Raw genomic sequence first — 19,113 nt, forward strand, 5'->3', positions numbered from 1 at the left:
TAAAAGAAATGTGTCATCTTCTCTGATTTATTAATTATCCAGCACTCTTCTTTTTTATTTACTCAACAGCGCTTTGTGGGTCAAGGCTTACTCTTGGATCCTCCCTTTTGCTCTCTTTCTCGCCAGGGCTTATTGGTTTTTAACTTTAAGCTCTTCTCCTTAATATAGTTAACCCATCTTAATTTGGGCCTGACTTTGATGAAATACTTTGGATGTAGAATAAAATAGGTTCATTCAAGTGTGCCCAGCAAATCTGGCGCTGTTTACTTTAACATGATAGAAAATATGACCAGAACTCACTTTCATGTAATTCTATTGCCCTTTTAGTCTTAATTTTCAGTGGTGATGAATCTGGTGTTTCTCTTCCTACTGACATAAATTTAATTTTGTCTATATTGACAATTAATTTAAGATTTTATATATTGTGTTTTTGATTCTCAGCTGAAATATTTTGATTTGAATTCTGCTCTTTATCCAAAATAGTATTTATTAGTCATATTTATTATTTTGTTAATTTCTGTCTTAATGACATTATTTTATTTAAAATTGTTCCCAAATACTTAAAACTGATCAAATTTTACAAAAATACACTCTTTTAATTTTCAGTGGTGACAAATCTGGTGTTTCTCTTGCTACTGCCATAAATTTAATTTTGTCTATATTGACAATTAATTTAAGATTTTTAGCTGCAATTTCAAGGGCTTCAATCAAATCATTCCAAATTATACATACAATAACTATATCAACAGCAAATGCTAATAATTACACTGGCTTTTGGAAAATAGACACAGCTGTGACAGCCTTAAAAGATTAGGTGAGTTTAGAGAAAAAAATAAATTGATTTTTATAATTTTCAAATTTATTGCCGAAAAAGAAGAAACAGTACAAATTTGCAACTTTTTCACCATTACCTTCAGAGAAGATTTTTATTTTTATACGATGATAAAATTATACGATGATTTTTATACGATGATAACCATAATTTTGCTCACAAATTTAACTTCAAACATTTAAACCCAAATGGTAAACCTACTAATTACAAATATTTTAAAATAACGTTGCATTATTTATTTTTCTTAACTGTTTTTTTTCCTTCGCAGTTCTGAGTAAATGTTTTTAGCTTTGAAAATTAATTACTAATAATACTTACCAAGAGCATCACGAAGAGTGTCTTCTTCAATTTGAAATTCTTCTTCTGCATCAAAGAATGTTTCTTCTTCAGTTTCTTCATCTATATTTTCATGAGAGTGAGCATTAAGGTCTATTGACAGTTTAGTACGCTCCTGAATCAGCCGTCGGAAAAGGATTGAAAAGGCACTACCCCATACGCCTGCAGTCAAAATATAGACTATTAACCTTTTTTTTTCAAAATTTATCTTTTAAATAAAAAATTATTCAATCTACAGCGATATAAAATAACTAAATTGTAAAAAAGAAACAGAAAACACAAAATTTCTAATTCACAAAAGTTTTACAGTCATCATTATTTTTCCCTCATGGATGAGAATTGGTTATTAATATTACACCAAATTTTCCCTCATGACAAAACTAATGAGGAAAAATTATACGCTATGCATAAGGGAGAACCTAAAATCTTCAGGTAGATAGTATGAGATACTACTCCTTTCAGATAGAGTCACTTATCCTTGAACAACTATATGGCTATCTATGTGGCTATATTAAGCAATTATAGAAAAGTATTTATTTTGCCTTCTCAATGCAATAAACAAAGTAATTGAAGCATTTAGTGGAAGAATCATTAAAATAATATACTACTTGAGTGAGAATCGGATATTAATTTCAAAACAAATTTTCTTTCGCAATATTATTAACGAGGTGGAACAATGTGCGAGGCACACGAGAGAACCTAAAACCCACATGTTGATAGAATGAGATGCTATCCCTCTCAGCTAAAGTTATTTATCCTTGAAGAACTATGTATCTACCTCGAACAACCATCTTAAAGTATTCATGCACTCCCCCCGTAGTAAACAAAGTTGTTGTTGGCGTATGCCTGTTTAGGCAGAGGGGTGTGATTGTTCTTGTTTTCCAGTGGCGCCATCTATGGCCAAGAATTCGACTTCTGCCACACCATAAGTCGCACCCGTTTATAGGGCGGACCCATTCATTCATCCACAGATCGTAATTTTGACCTGAATCAGAGAACGATCGATCTCCAATCCAGTACCCCCAGAGGTATAGATTTAGTAAACAAAGTAATTAAAGAATTTAGTGGAATAATCATAGTGAAACATTAATGAATTGATTAAATTAGCTTTAAGTTCCTGAGTGGCTCTTTTTGTTACTTCTTGAATGTCTGTGATTTTGATAATTTTAAAAGAAATAATCTACACAATTTTAGAGCGTAGTGATTTAGCACTAACTCTTTTATGAGGAATGCATTTTTAGTAACATTTTTTTTCACATAATATTGAACTTGTTAAGATTCAAGATGATGAAAACAGTGATTCTGATACATGCAGATGACAAAATAAAAACCAAACAGACGGTATATAATTTTTGATAATAATAATGTATTATTGCTATAATATTCATGTACTTACTATGTTGCATGTTACATGGCACAAGGTAGACTTAATAAATCGTAATTAATGAATTTTGACCATTTATATAACACAACAGACACAAAAAAACATATTTTATAAACATTCCTGTTTTTTCAATAAAAAAATCTAATTGTATTGCCTTTCCATGTGAGAACAAAAATTATTATAACATTGACAAAATAAAAATGCACTTAGAGGAACTTTCTTACCCTATGAAAACGCTGAAAGCTTATTTTGAACTGTCTTTTATTGAGATCTACAGAATTTAAAGACAGCAAATTTATATTAATTTTGTGTAGTTATTTAAGACTAAATTAAAATATTTCTCTAAGAAATCTTAACTGCTTTTAAATAAAATTATCACTTAGAACATTCTTCCACTAAGCTCTTCAATTATCATACGTTATCCGTGATTAAGTAGAATGCTTCAAATGGAGCATAATGGATTTCATTCCAAAGGAATTCCATAATTGACAGGTGTAAAAATGACTATGACTAAGTAAAGTGGTAGGCTGACTGATAATTGTCAGATGCAATTAAAAGAATTTGACATCTACATAACACTGGTAATATTCTGATAAATTCACATAGCATAATAAATTCTTCAAAAGTACAATAAAATGAGTGAGTTTTTTTAACTGCAAATATTAAAAAGGAACTTATTAATTTGACATGCATGAAGACTCTAGTATAATTTTCAAATCTTTATTCATTAAAATTTTTTTAATTAAAATTAAAAAATACATTCTATGTATACAAAAAAAATTTTTTGAAAAATTAGCAAATATTTATTTTTATAAAAAGGAACTACTGAATGCTGTGATAATGTGTTAATTATTTAAGAATTTTAACAAAGAAAATAGATTCTGATAATAATCCTTAAAATCAATTATTTCTAAAATGTCTAAAACTATTGATAAATAATAAGCATTTTCAATGAAAAAGAATTTTATGTCAAAAGTGAAAAAAAAAATTTCTGTAAATTTTAAGCAGTGAGTTTTTCAAATTATTGTCAATTACTACGATTATTAAATCCAATTTAAAATATCTATTCATTTCCATATTGCTTAATAAATTAAAAATGCTGTGTATAATTTAATAACAAGCATTAAAAAGATAACTAACTATATAAACACCATAAAACATCATTCCTTATAGTACAAAAAATATTTTAAATATAAATTTCAAATAAAATGGTGCATTAAATTGACGATTAATTTTCAATAGTCAATTCGTATGATACCTTGGAGGTAATGCAAAGGGTATTCAGTAAAACGCTTCATGATTCGGCCCTTGAAGAATTTACATCCAAAATCATCAGCTTTCAAAAATGTTGCATATTTTGCAATTCCAATTTCATAAGGAGAAAATTCTATCCAATCTGAAATTAATTATATAAATAAAAAAAATTATGGAAACATTGTAAAATTTTTTAGTTTTACACGAACAATATGAAATGCATTGTAGAAATTTGACATAAATAATTTTGTCAACACTTTTTTATTAATCTTTCAAGCATTATAACTTCATGTATGTTGAACAGCTTATGCACTACTTTTTCATTGAACTATAAGAAAATCTGGTTTTGTTGCAACGAAACAGCAATTTTAAAGTTTAAAAAAAAAGAGGTGACAAAAGTTCAGAATGATAATAAAAATGAATAGGGTTTGAGACAATGTTACTCTATATGCATTCACTTCTAAGAAAACATGGAAAATACTTTCACAAATGCAAAAGCCAGAAAATAAAAATTTTAATTGAATAAACATAAAATATTTTACACTCAAAAGATGGGAGCTAATTAAAAATCAGTTTAAAAAAGAGGGAACTCAATAATGTTTATTTTTTAAGCTACTAATGCTATGAAAAATTTGATCTATTAGATAAATGAAAATTTCTAGTTGCAAATATCTAAGAAAAGTGATTTAAACTTTTGAGAAGAAAATTGTAACCTTATGTTTAAAGAAGAAAAAAATGCTGCATCTTAAATAATAAGATCGTAAACAACACTTATAATAAATTAATAATGATAAAAAGGGTGAGAAAATTATAATATTTTTTCCCAAAAATTATTAAATTAACGGTAAAAAATCAAAAATGGACATTGCAAAAAGGAAACAAAACATAAGAGAACAAAATTTTAAAAAATTGTACCACATGTTCGATATTAAAATTTTCTGTGTTTCATACTATAATATTTACTTGAAAAAATATTACATTGCTCTACAGATTATTTACTATTTTTTCTTTCCTTTTCTTCTATTTAGAATTTTACAGATATAATGCAGTGCTTACCTTGGAAAACTTTAGCAGACACGTTGGATTTTACGTGTAAGCAAGTGTACAAAGGAAGTGGAGCTTTACCTTCAGCAATTGTTTCTTGCTGATCAGACAGTCGAGCACCGCATCTCTAGAAGAAATTTTAAAAATTATATGCAATGCTTTTACATAAAGGTAAATAAAATGAAACATAGGATTTACCCCTTTCAACAATGTATCTCCCAGAAGATATCCAAAAAAATCAGTAAAGCTAACAGGTTGGCCTTTTTTGTGTTTCTCTTTAATGCTCGAAATGTACCTATACATACTTCGAGGACTTAGAAGCCAAAAAGGACTATGGCGAACGTTTGATTTTAATTCTTCAAGAAGCTCACCAGGAGATTTTTCAGGAAATTCTGGATGAGAATAAAGTGTTGATAAATACCTGTAAAAAAAAGACATAAGAAAATAAAAAATACATATCCTATTCTGAACCTTACAATAATTAACAGAAAATTGCTTCTATCAATCCAATTTCAAGTAATAAATGTAATAAGTGTTGTAATATTTGCTCAAAAATTTTAAATTCCTTACATTTATTGCTTTTGAATTAAATCACAGGTTTAAGTTATGAATAATAATGATATTAACTATAGATTATAATTCATTATTGTAGCAATCCCGATAGATATTGGTAATATTAATTAAAGACAAAAGATGTCGATTATGAAAACAAGAACAATAATAGATAAAAGTAATATAGTGATTTAAAGCTACCACAACATTATGTTACCTCTGAAATACAATCTTATTGTTTATTTGCCCTGTTTCATTAAATATTTTGTATTATTTTGCTTAAGGAAATTTACTACAACACAAACATAATCAATAACTCACAAAAATTTAGTAGGTAAGAAACCAATGATATTTTTTATAATTAGACATCTAATAATAAAAATGAAAATATCTTATGAGTTTAAAAACTTCCGCACTTTACTTGAGGAATACATAAAAATTACTGGAATACAGCAAAACTTTTGAAATTGTAGCGTATCTACCACTACAAAATTACAACTACAATTCACTAGTATATAAGACATGTTAACTCGACTCTATGTCGGGGTACCTTTTCATAGATGACGGTTGACATAGTCGATAACTACGCCCCCCACAAAATCATTAAAACTATAATCCATTCAAAAATTCCAATAAATTATGTATGTTATGTATACATAGTTAATTGAAATATAAACCAGATGTTAACAACAGACAAGGTAATACATAAATTAGACTAAACTATCATTTGTTTACCAAGCAGATCCTGATAATCCTGCAGTGTAGGTAGCACAATCAAGAATCTTAGTATCACAAAGAGCTTTCATAGCTCCCCCAAGTCCTGTCATAGCTCGAAATCCTCCACCAGAACCAATAATGCTCACTATTGGTACCTAGTTATAAAAACAAAAACAAAAAATTATGCCAGATTTTAAAGTAAATTTTTAAAAAATTACTCTCGAAAAAACATGTCATTATTATTTTTATTTTTTTTAATTACACCCGCCATCGTCTTCTCAGACATAAGGCGTCTTGCAGTTCAATACAACACTGAAGTAGCTCCAGAAGGTGAGAGGGCACAAAAGTCATCACAGGAACGAATGTCAAGAAGAAAGGGCAATGAAATAGATGCTCCCCAGTCATAGGCGAAGTGTTACNCCAATACAACACTGAAGTAGCTCCAGAAGGTGAGAGGGCACAAAAGTCATCACAGGAACGAATGTCAAGAAGAAAGGGGCAATGAAATAGATGCTCCCCAGTCATAGGCGAAGTGTTACTGATCACACAAAGAGGTGAATTGACCAGGTTAATTTTAAATAGATGGGCCTGCAAGTAGTCATGTCTAGCAATTATTCTAAGGCAAGCAACTCCCTTGGCTCTGGGAAGGAGGGAAAGGTGAGAGTGCTGCTGGTCATCAAGAAGGCAAACCCAGGATTTTCCATCAGTTAAGTCCCTAAGATCAGATATTGTTCTGTGCCTGAATTTGCTCTCAAGAAGCCGCCTTGCATTTCTAAGAGGAACTGGGTGAGAAGATGGATGCAATGTTGAAGCCTCTCTAGCCAACATGTCAGCCCGTTCATTTCCATAAATCCCACAATGGCCAGGGATCCACTCGAGTACTACCTCTCTTCCAGAACAAAGAAGAGAGTCGATGCATTGTTTACACTTAAATTCAAGTTCAGAGGGGTATAAATTATATTCAGAAATGGTTTGAATAGCAGAATGAGAATCGACAAAAATAACAATGTTTTGTTCAGATGGTTCACCAAAAGCTGTAATAGCCATAAGGATTGCAAACATTTCTCCATCAAAATTATCTGCCCAAGTGTCAAGAGGTTCGCTAAGGCCGAAATATTTGGAGTAAGCACCGGCTCCAGCTCTACCAGTTGCAAAAGTGGCGGATCCATCAGTAAAAACCTGCAGCCATTGCTGGCAAGGGTATCTCCCGTGTATAGTGGCCAGAGCGATAGGATACAACTCGTTCTGGTGGAAGTCCGATTTCCGAACAGGCAGTACCAAGTCGAAACATTATGTCATTATTATAATCTGCAGTTATCTTCAACTTACTAACTAAACGTAACTATAGTATAGTATACTCTCTTGTCTAATTATTGGATAGGTAAAATCAGGAATCATGGTTAATCTGAAGTCATTTGTTTTACTACAAAATAAGTGGCAGAAAAAAACTGCTTTTATCAAGAGCTATAAACAAATAAATATGATAAATGAACATGAATGAAGCTAGCTTTAATGCATATTTATTGTAATATCTAGTTACATTTTTTGTCCCAAACTCTTTGAGTTATTCTGATAGTTTGTTAAATGAATTAAAGCATTCGGCCATTCAGATTCAATCGTTGGACAGAGGATTTAAATCCTTTTTAACACATATTTAAAGTAAGCATAAGTTCTGATAGTTTGTTAAATGAATTAAAGCATTCAGCCATTCAGATTAAATCATTTGCAAGAGGATTTAAATCCTTTTTAACACATATTTAAAGTAAGCATAAGTAGTCTAGACACAGATAATCAGGAGTTTATGTTTATTATATTGTCAGTCTGATGAACTAGGATTCTTTTCCTGGTAATTGCTTAGAATCCACCTAGATTCCCTGCTGCCCCCTTTGGCAGGCCCAAACATGCCATAATTTGTAAAATTGGGTAGCAATAACCTTTATATCAAAGAACAGGCTGTGACAGAAATGTTTTTTTTAATAAACAAGAATACCCATTCAAAGCATATGACTTACAAAATTGTTTGGTATTTTTTTAAATTGCATTTATTGTAAAAAATAAAATTTAAAAAAAGAAAAAAAACATACTGATTTTTTAAATAAGTTGAACTAATTATCTGAAAATTACTATTAATAATTAATCTAACACAATATAGTTTTTTTTTTAAAAAAAAAGACTAAAAATGAACATTAAAAATTGAGGCATTACATTAATTTTAAAAAATCAAATAAAGATACAATACTGTAACAGATGAGGTTTAGTTTTTGTACATAAAGTATGTAGAAATGAACGAAATTAATTAAGGCCTATTTCAATAATGTGTACTTTAATAAAACATAGGTAAAATGTTTATAATTGACATAAAAGTTAAACACAATTTTTTAGGAAAAGAATCTACAGTGTTTCATAATATTTTTCCCAATCCTCTAGACTATGTATCTATCTACATATTACCTTGTATCTAATCCAGTTTTTTTTATTGCAATTTAATCACCAAATGAAGATTATGTATTTTAAAAACACATCATACTATTAAATCAAATAATTTTTAAATATGGAGTTAGATATAAAATAAATGCTCAAAATAAACTTAGAAAAAAAAGCATTTAGACTTGCAAAAATTTCGAAACTAAAAGAATAGAAACACACAAAATAATAAATATATACATCACTCTCTTCCAAAGGATAGTTTTCAGGAAATAAATCTTTCAAAGTCTGTAAAACAAATTGGCTTCTTTTACTTCTAAATTCTTTCTCTTTATCACAAAGGGATAAACCATAACGAAGATCGGTATTCTCACTGAAAAAAGAGAAACAATTAATTTTAGAACCTTAATACTTATCACCGCACAACAGTTATTATTACTACTTCCAACAATTCTACATGCATAAAATTACATTTAGACATGAATGCTTCACTGAATATCAAACCAATTATTTTAAAGTATTAGATGGGAAACAATGTAAAGCAGAAAACATTGCAAGTTTGTAAAAGTTTTGGGGATTACACATTTTAATCGACTAAAATATGTTAAAATTGAGCATAATTATGATGAACAAAATGAATAAGACATTTGATATACATAATATATTATACATAATATATTATGCATAAAATCCTCAATTTTATAAACACAAAAAAGACAAATCATAGAAATTAATCTAATAAGAAAAAAATAAAATAAAAGTTCATTTATTTTCGAAATATGTAAATCAGTGTTGCAGTGTAAAACCTAACTGATATAAAATACCCTAACTTAAAGAATATGAATATTTTTTACATCAAATTAAATAAAATTCTTTTAGTAGTAATACTTTTATTTTATTTTTTTTATAACGCAAATGAACATTTTCACAATTTAAGTTTAAATACAGTGAAGCATATTATCAATTTGTATGGAAAGAAACAAGGATCTATGATTTGTTGCTACTGATGACAAGATTTAAACAATTTACAACAGACAAACAATGAAAAGCTATACTTTACAATTTATTTATAAGACATTTCTCGTAGTTTAAAACTTATGACAAACAGCTATGAATTACATTGCCTAACGGAAGACAAGTTTTATTTATTTGAAATAAAAATTTGCAATTACACTTTTTTTTTGAAAAAAGAGCAAAACAAATTGAAAATGAAATTATACATAATACTTACTCTCTTTGCAAAAGAAGCTGCAAACTTATTTCAGTAACCTAAATATTTACAAAAATTTTACTGAAAGAAAATATTTACATATAATAAATTCTAACGAATAAGAAAACCATTACACATAAATATTTACACAAAGAAAAGAACATTGAAATCATTAAAAAAAATAAAACAAGTAAATTTAAAATCATTCGAAAATTTGTAATCTAAATGATGGGAAAAGGTTAGCATGAAGAGGTTGGAAAATATTTTAATAATTTTACGGAAAAAACTAAACAGATAAAAATAATCTTTATCACAAACAAAACCTTAGGAATGGATTTTTGCAATTTGGTCAGATAGTTAAAATTTTTAAAAATGATTTAATTCTGAATTCACTTTTAGATTTTATGCATTAGCAATACTTTGAAATATAATTTTACTAGTTTCAAGCATTAATAAACTAAAAAAATACTTTTAAATTTATAATCATTTAAAACTTGTCAAATGTTACATTATTACTTAACTATAGAATTACTTACAACAAACAACAGATTTTTAAAGAATAATATCATAAAATATGATTAATGAAAATCTTAAAACTTGAAAAATAAAGTTAGAAAATGTTTTCAATTCCATCATTAAAAAATAATACCTTTAATGATCTTACAATTTTTTGCAATTGTATCATAAAAGAAAGCAATACTAAATAAACACTACCTTTCCAAATTTAACTGTTATGATCTTTTCTTCATTCAACTCTAAATCTACAAGACTTATTTTCTCACATCCCAATTTTTGGTCAACTGTATAATTTGCATCCATAAGAGTAATTTCTGCAAAAATAAATAAATTATAGTATAAAACCCACATAAATAATAACATAAACTTAAAAGTGCATAACATGTAATGTAATCTAGTACATAACTATGTTTAAATCAAACAGATCTAACTCATATCGTTCAAATCAAATTAATACTTTAAATGGATTTCTCTATCATGCTTTTTTTAAATACATTTATTGCTCATAGGTTGCTGTAAGTCAATCATTTTTTTAACAATAATCAATATAACTCTCAGATAGTAATAAACTTTAATTTCTTAAATCCAAATTTAGATTTCAAATAAACTGATATTTTTCTATTAATGACATAGAACAGAGAAGCTGAACTTTTTCCCTTATCATGCCAGTTACATTACAATTTGCTCTTTTCATGAGTCTGGTTTACCACTTATTACTTTACGTTTAAAAAAAAAATTTTTACTTTGATAAACAAACAGTTGTACTTCGATTTCAAATTATAGAACTACACTGTGTAACTTTATGCATTAACTTGCTTATAGTTATTTAAGTTATTTATTTGCTTTAATTGCGAATCGAATAAACAGTATTTCAAAAATATTTCATTTTAACATTTAACTAAGGTAAAATATCCTAAAGCAAGCAAAATGGTAAACTAAAAAATGGTAACTAAACTAATGGTAACTAAAAAATGGTGTTCTTTTTCAAACGCTTCAACTAAACAAGATTTTAACTTTCAAAAATAGATTCCTTTAATATTGTAAACATAAATAATACTATATTGTTTCATTCAAAATTCTTATTATCCCTTTGGGTGTGACGCTTTTTGTTGAACCTCATAAACTATGTCATTTACATTCAGGTCATTACATGCTGTCTGTATTAATACTCATAAGACAAACTTCCTTGTTAAGGTGCCTGCTTACAATATTGTGCAAATTTACTACTGCAAATATTTTTTATAACCCTAACATCTCATTGCGCCCACATATTTTCCTAGAAAAGTCAGTCACTCCTACAACATAGACTTCTACAGCGAAGGAGGTACTAAAGCCAATCTTACATCTAGGACAATGTCAGTTACAATGGCAACCAAAATCATACTTGTTTTTGAAGCTGCTTGTGAAGGCCATTAGTATTGTTAATGTTTTTGGTTTTCTTTAGAAATTCAGTAAATGTTACGTATAATTTATCTATAGAAAGAACTTCATTCAGAACCCAGAATCCAAGGCTGCCTGCTGCTATGGAAACAAGAAATAGAGCATTAAAGAGAAAAGCTTCTTTCTCCCCTAATTCCCTTTCTCTCGCTGACCTGAACCAAAACCTGTCTTTAATATTGACCAGGGGTCTGTCTAGGTTTTTCTGAGAGGTACCTATTTTGTGAAAATGTAAACATAATTTGTGAAAAATTAAAAATTATATTTAAAAATCCAGCACAAAAATATGGCAAGAATATGGATTTATCATTTCTTAAGGAATGCAAAAATAAAATTTTAAGAAAAAGTATTTTGTGAAACTACCGTTTTTCCTAAAGTTGAATTTGTGAAGGTACCGCTAAACGGTAGTAAATTCGGTCTGGACAGACCCCTGTTGACGCAACACTCCTTCATGAAACTAGTCTAACTAACTTGTAAAACTAGTCTAACTAGTCTGAACACTAGTCTAACCTTTCAACCAGTCACCACCACAACTCCAGGGGCATGGCAAAAGGGAGTTCATTCCATAGACAGACTACACTTCTTGCATGCCACCAAAACAACAGTCACGTTTCACCTAGTGGCATGTATGCAGTATATGGTTCGCTTCGCCATCTCTGTGGTTAAGCAATTAATAGAATTAATCGGATGAGGATAAAGGTTGAAAGGTGACAATGACTTTTAAGAAGCATTCATATAGGATGCAATGGCAGCATATTAAAAAGTTCAAAAGTTTAACAAATGCATAGCAGATTTCTAATTTTTTTCTAATTGTTATTTTTACATCAAGTATGTCAGCTGCCTTTTCTAACTGGGTCATTTTGTTAAAATTGGGTCAAATTTTTAAATGGCCCGCTAATCATAGTTTTGGTCCAAAAAATTTTTAAAAAAATATTTTTGGCCCTCTTTTTTTCAAAAAATTTTGTCTTAAAAATCTATGGCATAACAGCAACAATTAGTTGATTTCACATGGAATGAGTCATTGAAAATATAACAAAACTTACAAATAAAGTTAGAGTTATTTTACTTTAGTAGTAAGTTTTAATTTACTCCACAATACACAAGGCTTGAAATAAGTATAGATTCACCTTTCAATGCAAAAAATATATACAGTTAAACCTCCTGTTATGGACACTCCTGCAAAATGGACGCCTCTCAATACGGACATAATTTTAATTCCCCGGCAATCTTCTATGAATAAACCATTATGTACATTCTCCACAACGCGAACACTCCCGTAACCGAACGCGGACATTCATTTTGGCCCTGAAACGCTATTTTCTATCTCTTCAAACCGGACACTACTTCCTCTAAATTTTTTTAAAAAAAACTTTTTCTGTTATAAATTGCAAGGAAAAAAAATACAACTTTTCGCCATTTTAAAACAAGTTTATTTTTTGCCTTATCCATAACTAAAAATATAGTTAAGCCATTTCACTACTGAAGAATCAATCTTTCTCTTGTCACTTTGCTTTATTGTTGTAAAGAAAGGAGAGAAAATAATACTGCTCTCCTGAAATAATTCGGACAGTGGCATCTTTTCATCTGGACCACACAGGTAATGAGACCCCTGGAGTTGCGATGACATATTAAATGCTCTCAATGCTTTTTCCCCATTGAAAATTTCTTTAATTTTGAAATTGAAGGCTGTATTTAACACAGCTGAAGTAAAAACGAGAACAGAAATATAATCTTTGATGTGTTCATATTAATGAAACACTTATTCAAACACTTAATAGCTGATCAATTGCGAATCATCAACTCCATAGGTCCTCATGACTAAACAGTGAATGACTGTGAATTATGGGAGGTTTACTTTCAAGAAGGTATTAATCATGTTCCTTATAAAATGATAGGTAGGTGTAAGGGGATGTAAACCTAATAATTAAAACCGACTGAGGACTGAAAGTTCCTATTCAGTATCATATGTCTGACTTGACTATCTATGCTAATAGAAAAATTATATTAATTTATCTACAGCTACATCTAGAATTATGTATTTATATCAAACTTCTTTATATATTCTTTTTTATCTTTCTTAAAGCTTAAATAAATATCCTTGTAGATAGTTATTGCATATTATTTAATTATATCTACATCGTTGAAAACGTTCTAAAAGCAATCAACTGTGTTAAACTTCATTATTTGGGTACCCTTCCAGTAAGCGGACAACTCTCCTAAACGGACAATTTTTTCAGTCCCTAGAATGTCCGGTTAACGGAGGTCTTACTGTATATTTATTTAAAATTGGACAAATTATGAAGAATAAAATAGATTTGAAAAAAAAATGGTTATATCTACAAGTTTCTTAAATTAATTCTTTGAATCAAAATTTTATAAACTTTTGCTACTACACAAAAACTGGAGAGAAAAAAATTATAGAACCACGTACATTTTTTGGGCTTCAGGCTTTTGAGAAATGAGTTGTATTATTAGCTTGAAATTTTTTTTTTCTTTTGAAAAAATGTTTTTAAAATATAAGTATTAAAATTATTCCAAACATTTTTGAAATCTAGGATTTTTTTTTTCGGAAAAATTTTTTATCTTATATTTTATGTTAACATTGTCTTTAAAATTCTAAAATATTAACACTTACCCAGCATATAACTTTTATCATCTTCAAGAGAAAACGAAAAACTTTCATTCCAAGTAGGACTTGATGTATTATTAAAATGTGTGGTTTTCTTTCTTCCACTTGGACTTCCAGGAATGTTTAAAACGACATATGGATCTGGTTTATCCACTATTTATACAGGCAAAAAAAGACAGTCTTAGCTATTTATTAACTTTGTTTTATCAGTATTTAAAAAAAATATTTATTTTGTAACAGTTAGTTTAATTTTTAGTTTAAGAGTATACTTTACCAAGATCACCAACCCAGCCTTTTGTAACTTTATGAGCTTCTAAAACAGTTACATTTAACACATTGAATGGATCGGCATTAACCTATAATAAAAATTTCTTATTCTTAAAAGAAATTGAAGGAAATTGTGCAGCTTGACATTAAACAATGTAAAACCAAAGAAATGTGTGCATAAAAAACATACAAGAAGGAAATAAAATCATTTCTCTGCCTTGTTCTTATAATGGCCTATAATCATTTTTGTCAAGAAAATTTAAATGACAGTTTGGTAGATAGTGTACTAAGACTTTCAAAGATTTATTAAAAATATTTAATCATTAAAATTTTACCTAAAAACAATATTTACATTAGAAATGTTGATAAAAATAATGTATGTCTGTGTGGTTAAACTTAATGGTATGATTAGAATTATATAAAGAGTCAAAATAATCATCTTGATGCTACAGCTCTTGCAAAGCCTTGGCCTCCTTTAAGATTTTCAACCATTCTTTTCTGGTTGTCTATTGCATAGAATTTCAGTTTTGGTAATTACATATGTAACTGCAGCTAGCAGTAAAAATTCAAACAAAGCATCTTTTTTTTTCTAAAGAAGTCAATTTTGTTTAAAAAATTATTCATACAAACCAGAATTCAAATATTTAATAATAAGAATTTATGAAGAAAACACATTTATCAAGAATGCTGTGGTTAAAACCTAAAAACATGGATTCATATTTGGTTTCTAACAGTTGTTATTTTAAGTTACAAATACAAATTAAAATGTACCTTTAAAAGAAGTTGCAAAGTAGCTATTAAATAATTAAGTTTTGGTTGATATGTTTATTATATTTGAATAATAAAGACAAAATATCATAATAGAGATTTATATTGTCACACAGTGACGTATTTTGCTAATCTAGATAGTCAAAAGTTAATTTTTATAATTTTAACTCTTTTAAGTTGTTAGATAGCCTGTTTGTAGCCCAGGCTTATATTTTATTGAGTAAGTTATTTCTAAAGTAAAAAGTTATTTACTACTAGAAAGCTATAATTTAAATTCTGGCATATTTTACACTGCTTCTTAAATTATTACTGTAAAAAATAGAAATCTATCTATTAATTTAATGCATGCAAGTATTTTTTTTTTCTTTTGTTTAAGAGGATATTTTTAGTTGTGACAGTATCATACATGTGACAGCCATAGCAATATATGTCCTTTTAAATAGCCAGTTAAACCAAAATTAATCTAAATAGTTTACCTTTTTTTTCCTTCTTCTTTTTAAATACAATAATAATGAAATTGTCGCTTAAGGAAGCATATATTTGTAATAAATATTTACACCATCTTAACATCAAAACATATGAAATATTCTTTATATTTAAAATAATCAAAAGAAAACTTACAGAATAAATCATATCAGAACACCTAAAATAAAAATAAAAAAATATAATAACAAAAATTCAGAAATAATAAACAAGTGAAGCTTTCTTAATCAAAAATTAAAGATTAAATCAACCAAAGACAAAATACATCAAAAAAATCTTTCAAAACAATTTATTTTAACAAAATCTATTAATTTCTTTAACTAAATAAATACCAATCATAATAATAATAAAAAAAGCATAAGAACATAATATATAATGAACATTTATTTCACATGCATTGAAATAAATTTAAAAGTTTAACTACTGAGGGATGAAATACAGTTTTAAAAATTCTTACTTATTCAAACTAAAGTAAAAAAATAAGAATGTATAAAGTCAACTTAAACAATTCAGAAGACCCTTATTTTAATAAAACATAGATAAAAACATTTGTATTTCTTTCAACAAGGATAAGAATATTTCTACCAAAACAGGAAGCAAAAGAGGAAATGCCAAAAAGAGGATGCGATGCTGCTGCTCTTCTTTTAAAAGATAAAACCATGAAGTTGTTCTACCCAAAACATTTCATGAGCTTTGTGCCAAATTTGTGTAGAAAATCATAACAAATGCAATGTAAGAAAAAAAATTATATGAGATAAGAGAAAGAAAGATAAACAAATTAACCATAACCAGCATATTCAGAATTAACCATAACCAAAGACAGCATATACAGAAATGTTTTTAGTGTAATTTAAACAATATAAAAATATATTGAAAAGGATTATGAGATTTTAACCTGAAATACTTGTAAAGATGGTAATGGAAGGACTTCAGTTAAATGAACAGCAGGAGAACAACTGAAAAAAAGGTTGATATTTTAATAAAATTATCAGTAATAGTAGTTAATAAATGTTCATATAAATAAAAAAACATGAATACAAAGAAACTATTTAAGTGATAAAAATGTATTTTATACTGTTAAGTGGCTATGAATTATACCTTTCGGGTTATACTCTTATAATTATTTTTTATTATTACTACTTTTAGGGTCTTGCATGCGCTCTCCGGTGTAACCAATATTTTGTGAATTTTTAATGCAGGACCCAATGTGGAAATCTTCTCAGAACAGGATATACATATAAGGAGACAGTCAAGACATTGCCTTAGGGAGGATTGTAAGGATCAAAAAAAGAAAAAACTAGAACTAACAGACAGCATAGGTAAAAACTAACAGAGTCCATTTGTTCCGAATTTAAACTCATATACAGTTTTCGAAGAAAAAAAAAAGGATTATAAGACATTTTGTGAACTTGAATTAAAATAGTTAAGATTGTTAGAGAGCAGATTAAAAGGCAAAAATAGGCGATGCAGATTTAGACCCTAAAATTCTCATCATTTATGGAGAAAAAAAAATTTTAAAAATATGAGTCAACAGTTTTCTTACAAGATTTTGAATGTGTTTAAAGATTTCATAAAAATTAATCAATCAAAGATCTAAGGAATTTTATTTTTATCAAAATTAATATTCCAATTTCGCATATATCTATGCAACTGCATGTTTCCTTTTCTTACAATGAAATAACAGCAAACTAAAATAAAAAATTCTTTTACTGAATCAGCCTCTCTTAATAATAGAAACATTAAAGTTACAAAAGAGTCAGATCAGGGTTGTCACGATTTAAATGCTTTGATTAAAGTCATGATTAAAATTGCGATTTAAATCACATGATTTTTTTAAGTAAATCATTGAATTAAACAAATTTATATTTTTAATAAATCATTAAGTTTAAAATATTTTTGTAAATATATTTTTTAGGGTGTGATTTTTTCAAAATTTAGATTTTATTCAAAGAAATAATGAAAGGGGAATGAATGTAAATTGTTATAGTTCAAATTAGACAATTAAAAAATAAAATAAGAGACTAAAAGAGGATATGAGAGATGCTAAAATTATTATTTTCTATTAAAAATAAAATAAGCATGTAAAATTATTTGGAGAAAATAAACATATTTCAATTAAACCCATTTAGTTTTATAACTATTTGAATACAAGTGCTTTCAAGACTTATAAAATATCTAGTTAGTGTATACCAATATTATAGAGAGATTTGTTTTGGCCACAGAGACTTATAATAATTTTATTTTCTTTAATGTATTCTGATCAAAATTAATTTACTCTTCATTGAGACAGCATAGGTAAAAACTAACAGAGTCCATTTGTTCCGAATTTAAACTCATATACAGTTTTCGAAGAAAAAAAAAAGGATTATAAGACATTTTGTGAACTTGAATTAAAATAGTTAAGATTGTTAGAGAGCAGATTAAAAGGCAAAAATAGGCGATGCAGATTTAGACCCTAAAATTCTCATCATTTATGGAGAAAAAAAAATTTTAAAAATATGAGTCAACAGTTTTCTTACAAGATTTTGAATGTGTTTAAAGATTTCATAAAAATTAATCAATCAAAGATCTAAGGAATTTTATTTTTATCAAAATTAATATTCCAATTTCGCATATATCTATGCAACTGCATGTTTCCTTTTCTTACAATGAAATAACAGCAAACTAAAATAAAAAATTCTTTTACTGAATCAGCCTCTCTTAATAATAGAAACATTAAAGTTACAAAAGAGTCAGATCAGGGTTGTCACGATTTAAATGCTTTGATTAAAGTCATGATTAAAATTGCGATTTAAATCACATGATTTTTTTAAGTAAATCATTGAATTAAACAAATTTATATTTTTAATAAATCATTAAGTTTAAAATATTTTTGTAAATATATTTTTTAGGGTGTGATTTTTTCAAAATTTAGATTTTATTCAAAGAAATAATGAAAGGGGAATGAATGTAAATTGTTATAGTTCAAATTAGACAATTAAAAAATAAAATAAGAGACTAAAAGAGGATATGAGAGATGCTAAAATTATTATTTTCTATTAAAAATAAAATAAGCATGTAAAATTATTTGGAGAAAATAAACATATTTCAATTAAACCCATTTAGTTTTATAACTATTTGAATACAAGTGCTTTCAAGACTTATAAAATATCTAGTTAGTGTATACCAATATTATAGAGAGATTTGTTTTGGCCACAGAGACTTATAATAATTTTATTTTCTTTAATGTATTCTGATCAAAATTAATTTACTCTTCATTG

General features: G+C 27.6%; 1 protein-coding gene across 3 annotated transcripts in view; it reads right to left on the bottom strand.

Annotated features, from left to right (window-relative positions):
* The window catches only part of LOC107457549 (cytosolic phospholipase A2), a 33,612-nt gene that overhangs the window by 12,954 nt on the left and 1,545 nt on the right, over positions 1-19,113 (bottom strand). Inside the window, exons 2-13 of one of the 3 annotated variants that reach the window (XM_016075724.3) lie at positions 16,749-16,809; positions 15,992-16,013; positions 14,610-14,691; positions 14,342-14,488; positions 10,468-10,583; positions 9,775-9,812; positions 8,784-8,916; positions 6,138-6,274; positions 5,049-5,271; positions 4,863-4,977; positions 3,811-3,948; positions 1,151-1,330 (exon numbers count right to left, since the gene is read on the bottom strand). In XM_016075724.3, the coding sequence (XP_015931210.2) occupies positions 1,151-1,330; positions 3,811-3,948; positions 4,863-4,977; positions 5,049-5,271; positions 6,138-6,274; positions 8,784-8,916; positions 9,775-9,812; positions 10,468-10,583; positions 14,342-14,488; positions 14,610-14,691; positions 15,992-16,003 (1,321 nt within the window). In that variant the 5' untranslated portion in view covers positions 16,004-16,013; positions 16,749-16,809. Of the gene's footprint in view, positions 1-1,150; positions 1,331-3,810; positions 3,949-4,862; positions 4,978-5,048; positions 5,272-6,137; positions 6,275-8,783; positions 8,917-9,774; positions 9,813-10,467; positions 10,584-14,341; positions 14,489-14,609; positions 14,692-15,991; positions 16,014-16,310; positions 16,439-16,748; positions 16,810-19,113 lie in introns of those variants that run through there. The other 2 variants (XM_016075725.4, XM_016075723.3) reach the window with 2 other exon arrangements.

This window comes from Parasteatoda tepidariorum, chromosome 4 (genome assembly GCF_043381705.1).
Source record: "Parasteatoda tepidariorum isolate YZ-2023 chromosome 4, CAS_Ptep_4.0, whole genome shotgun sequence".
NCBI lineage: Eukaryota > Metazoa > Arthropoda > Arachnida > Araneae > Theridiidae > Parasteatoda > Parasteatoda tepidariorum.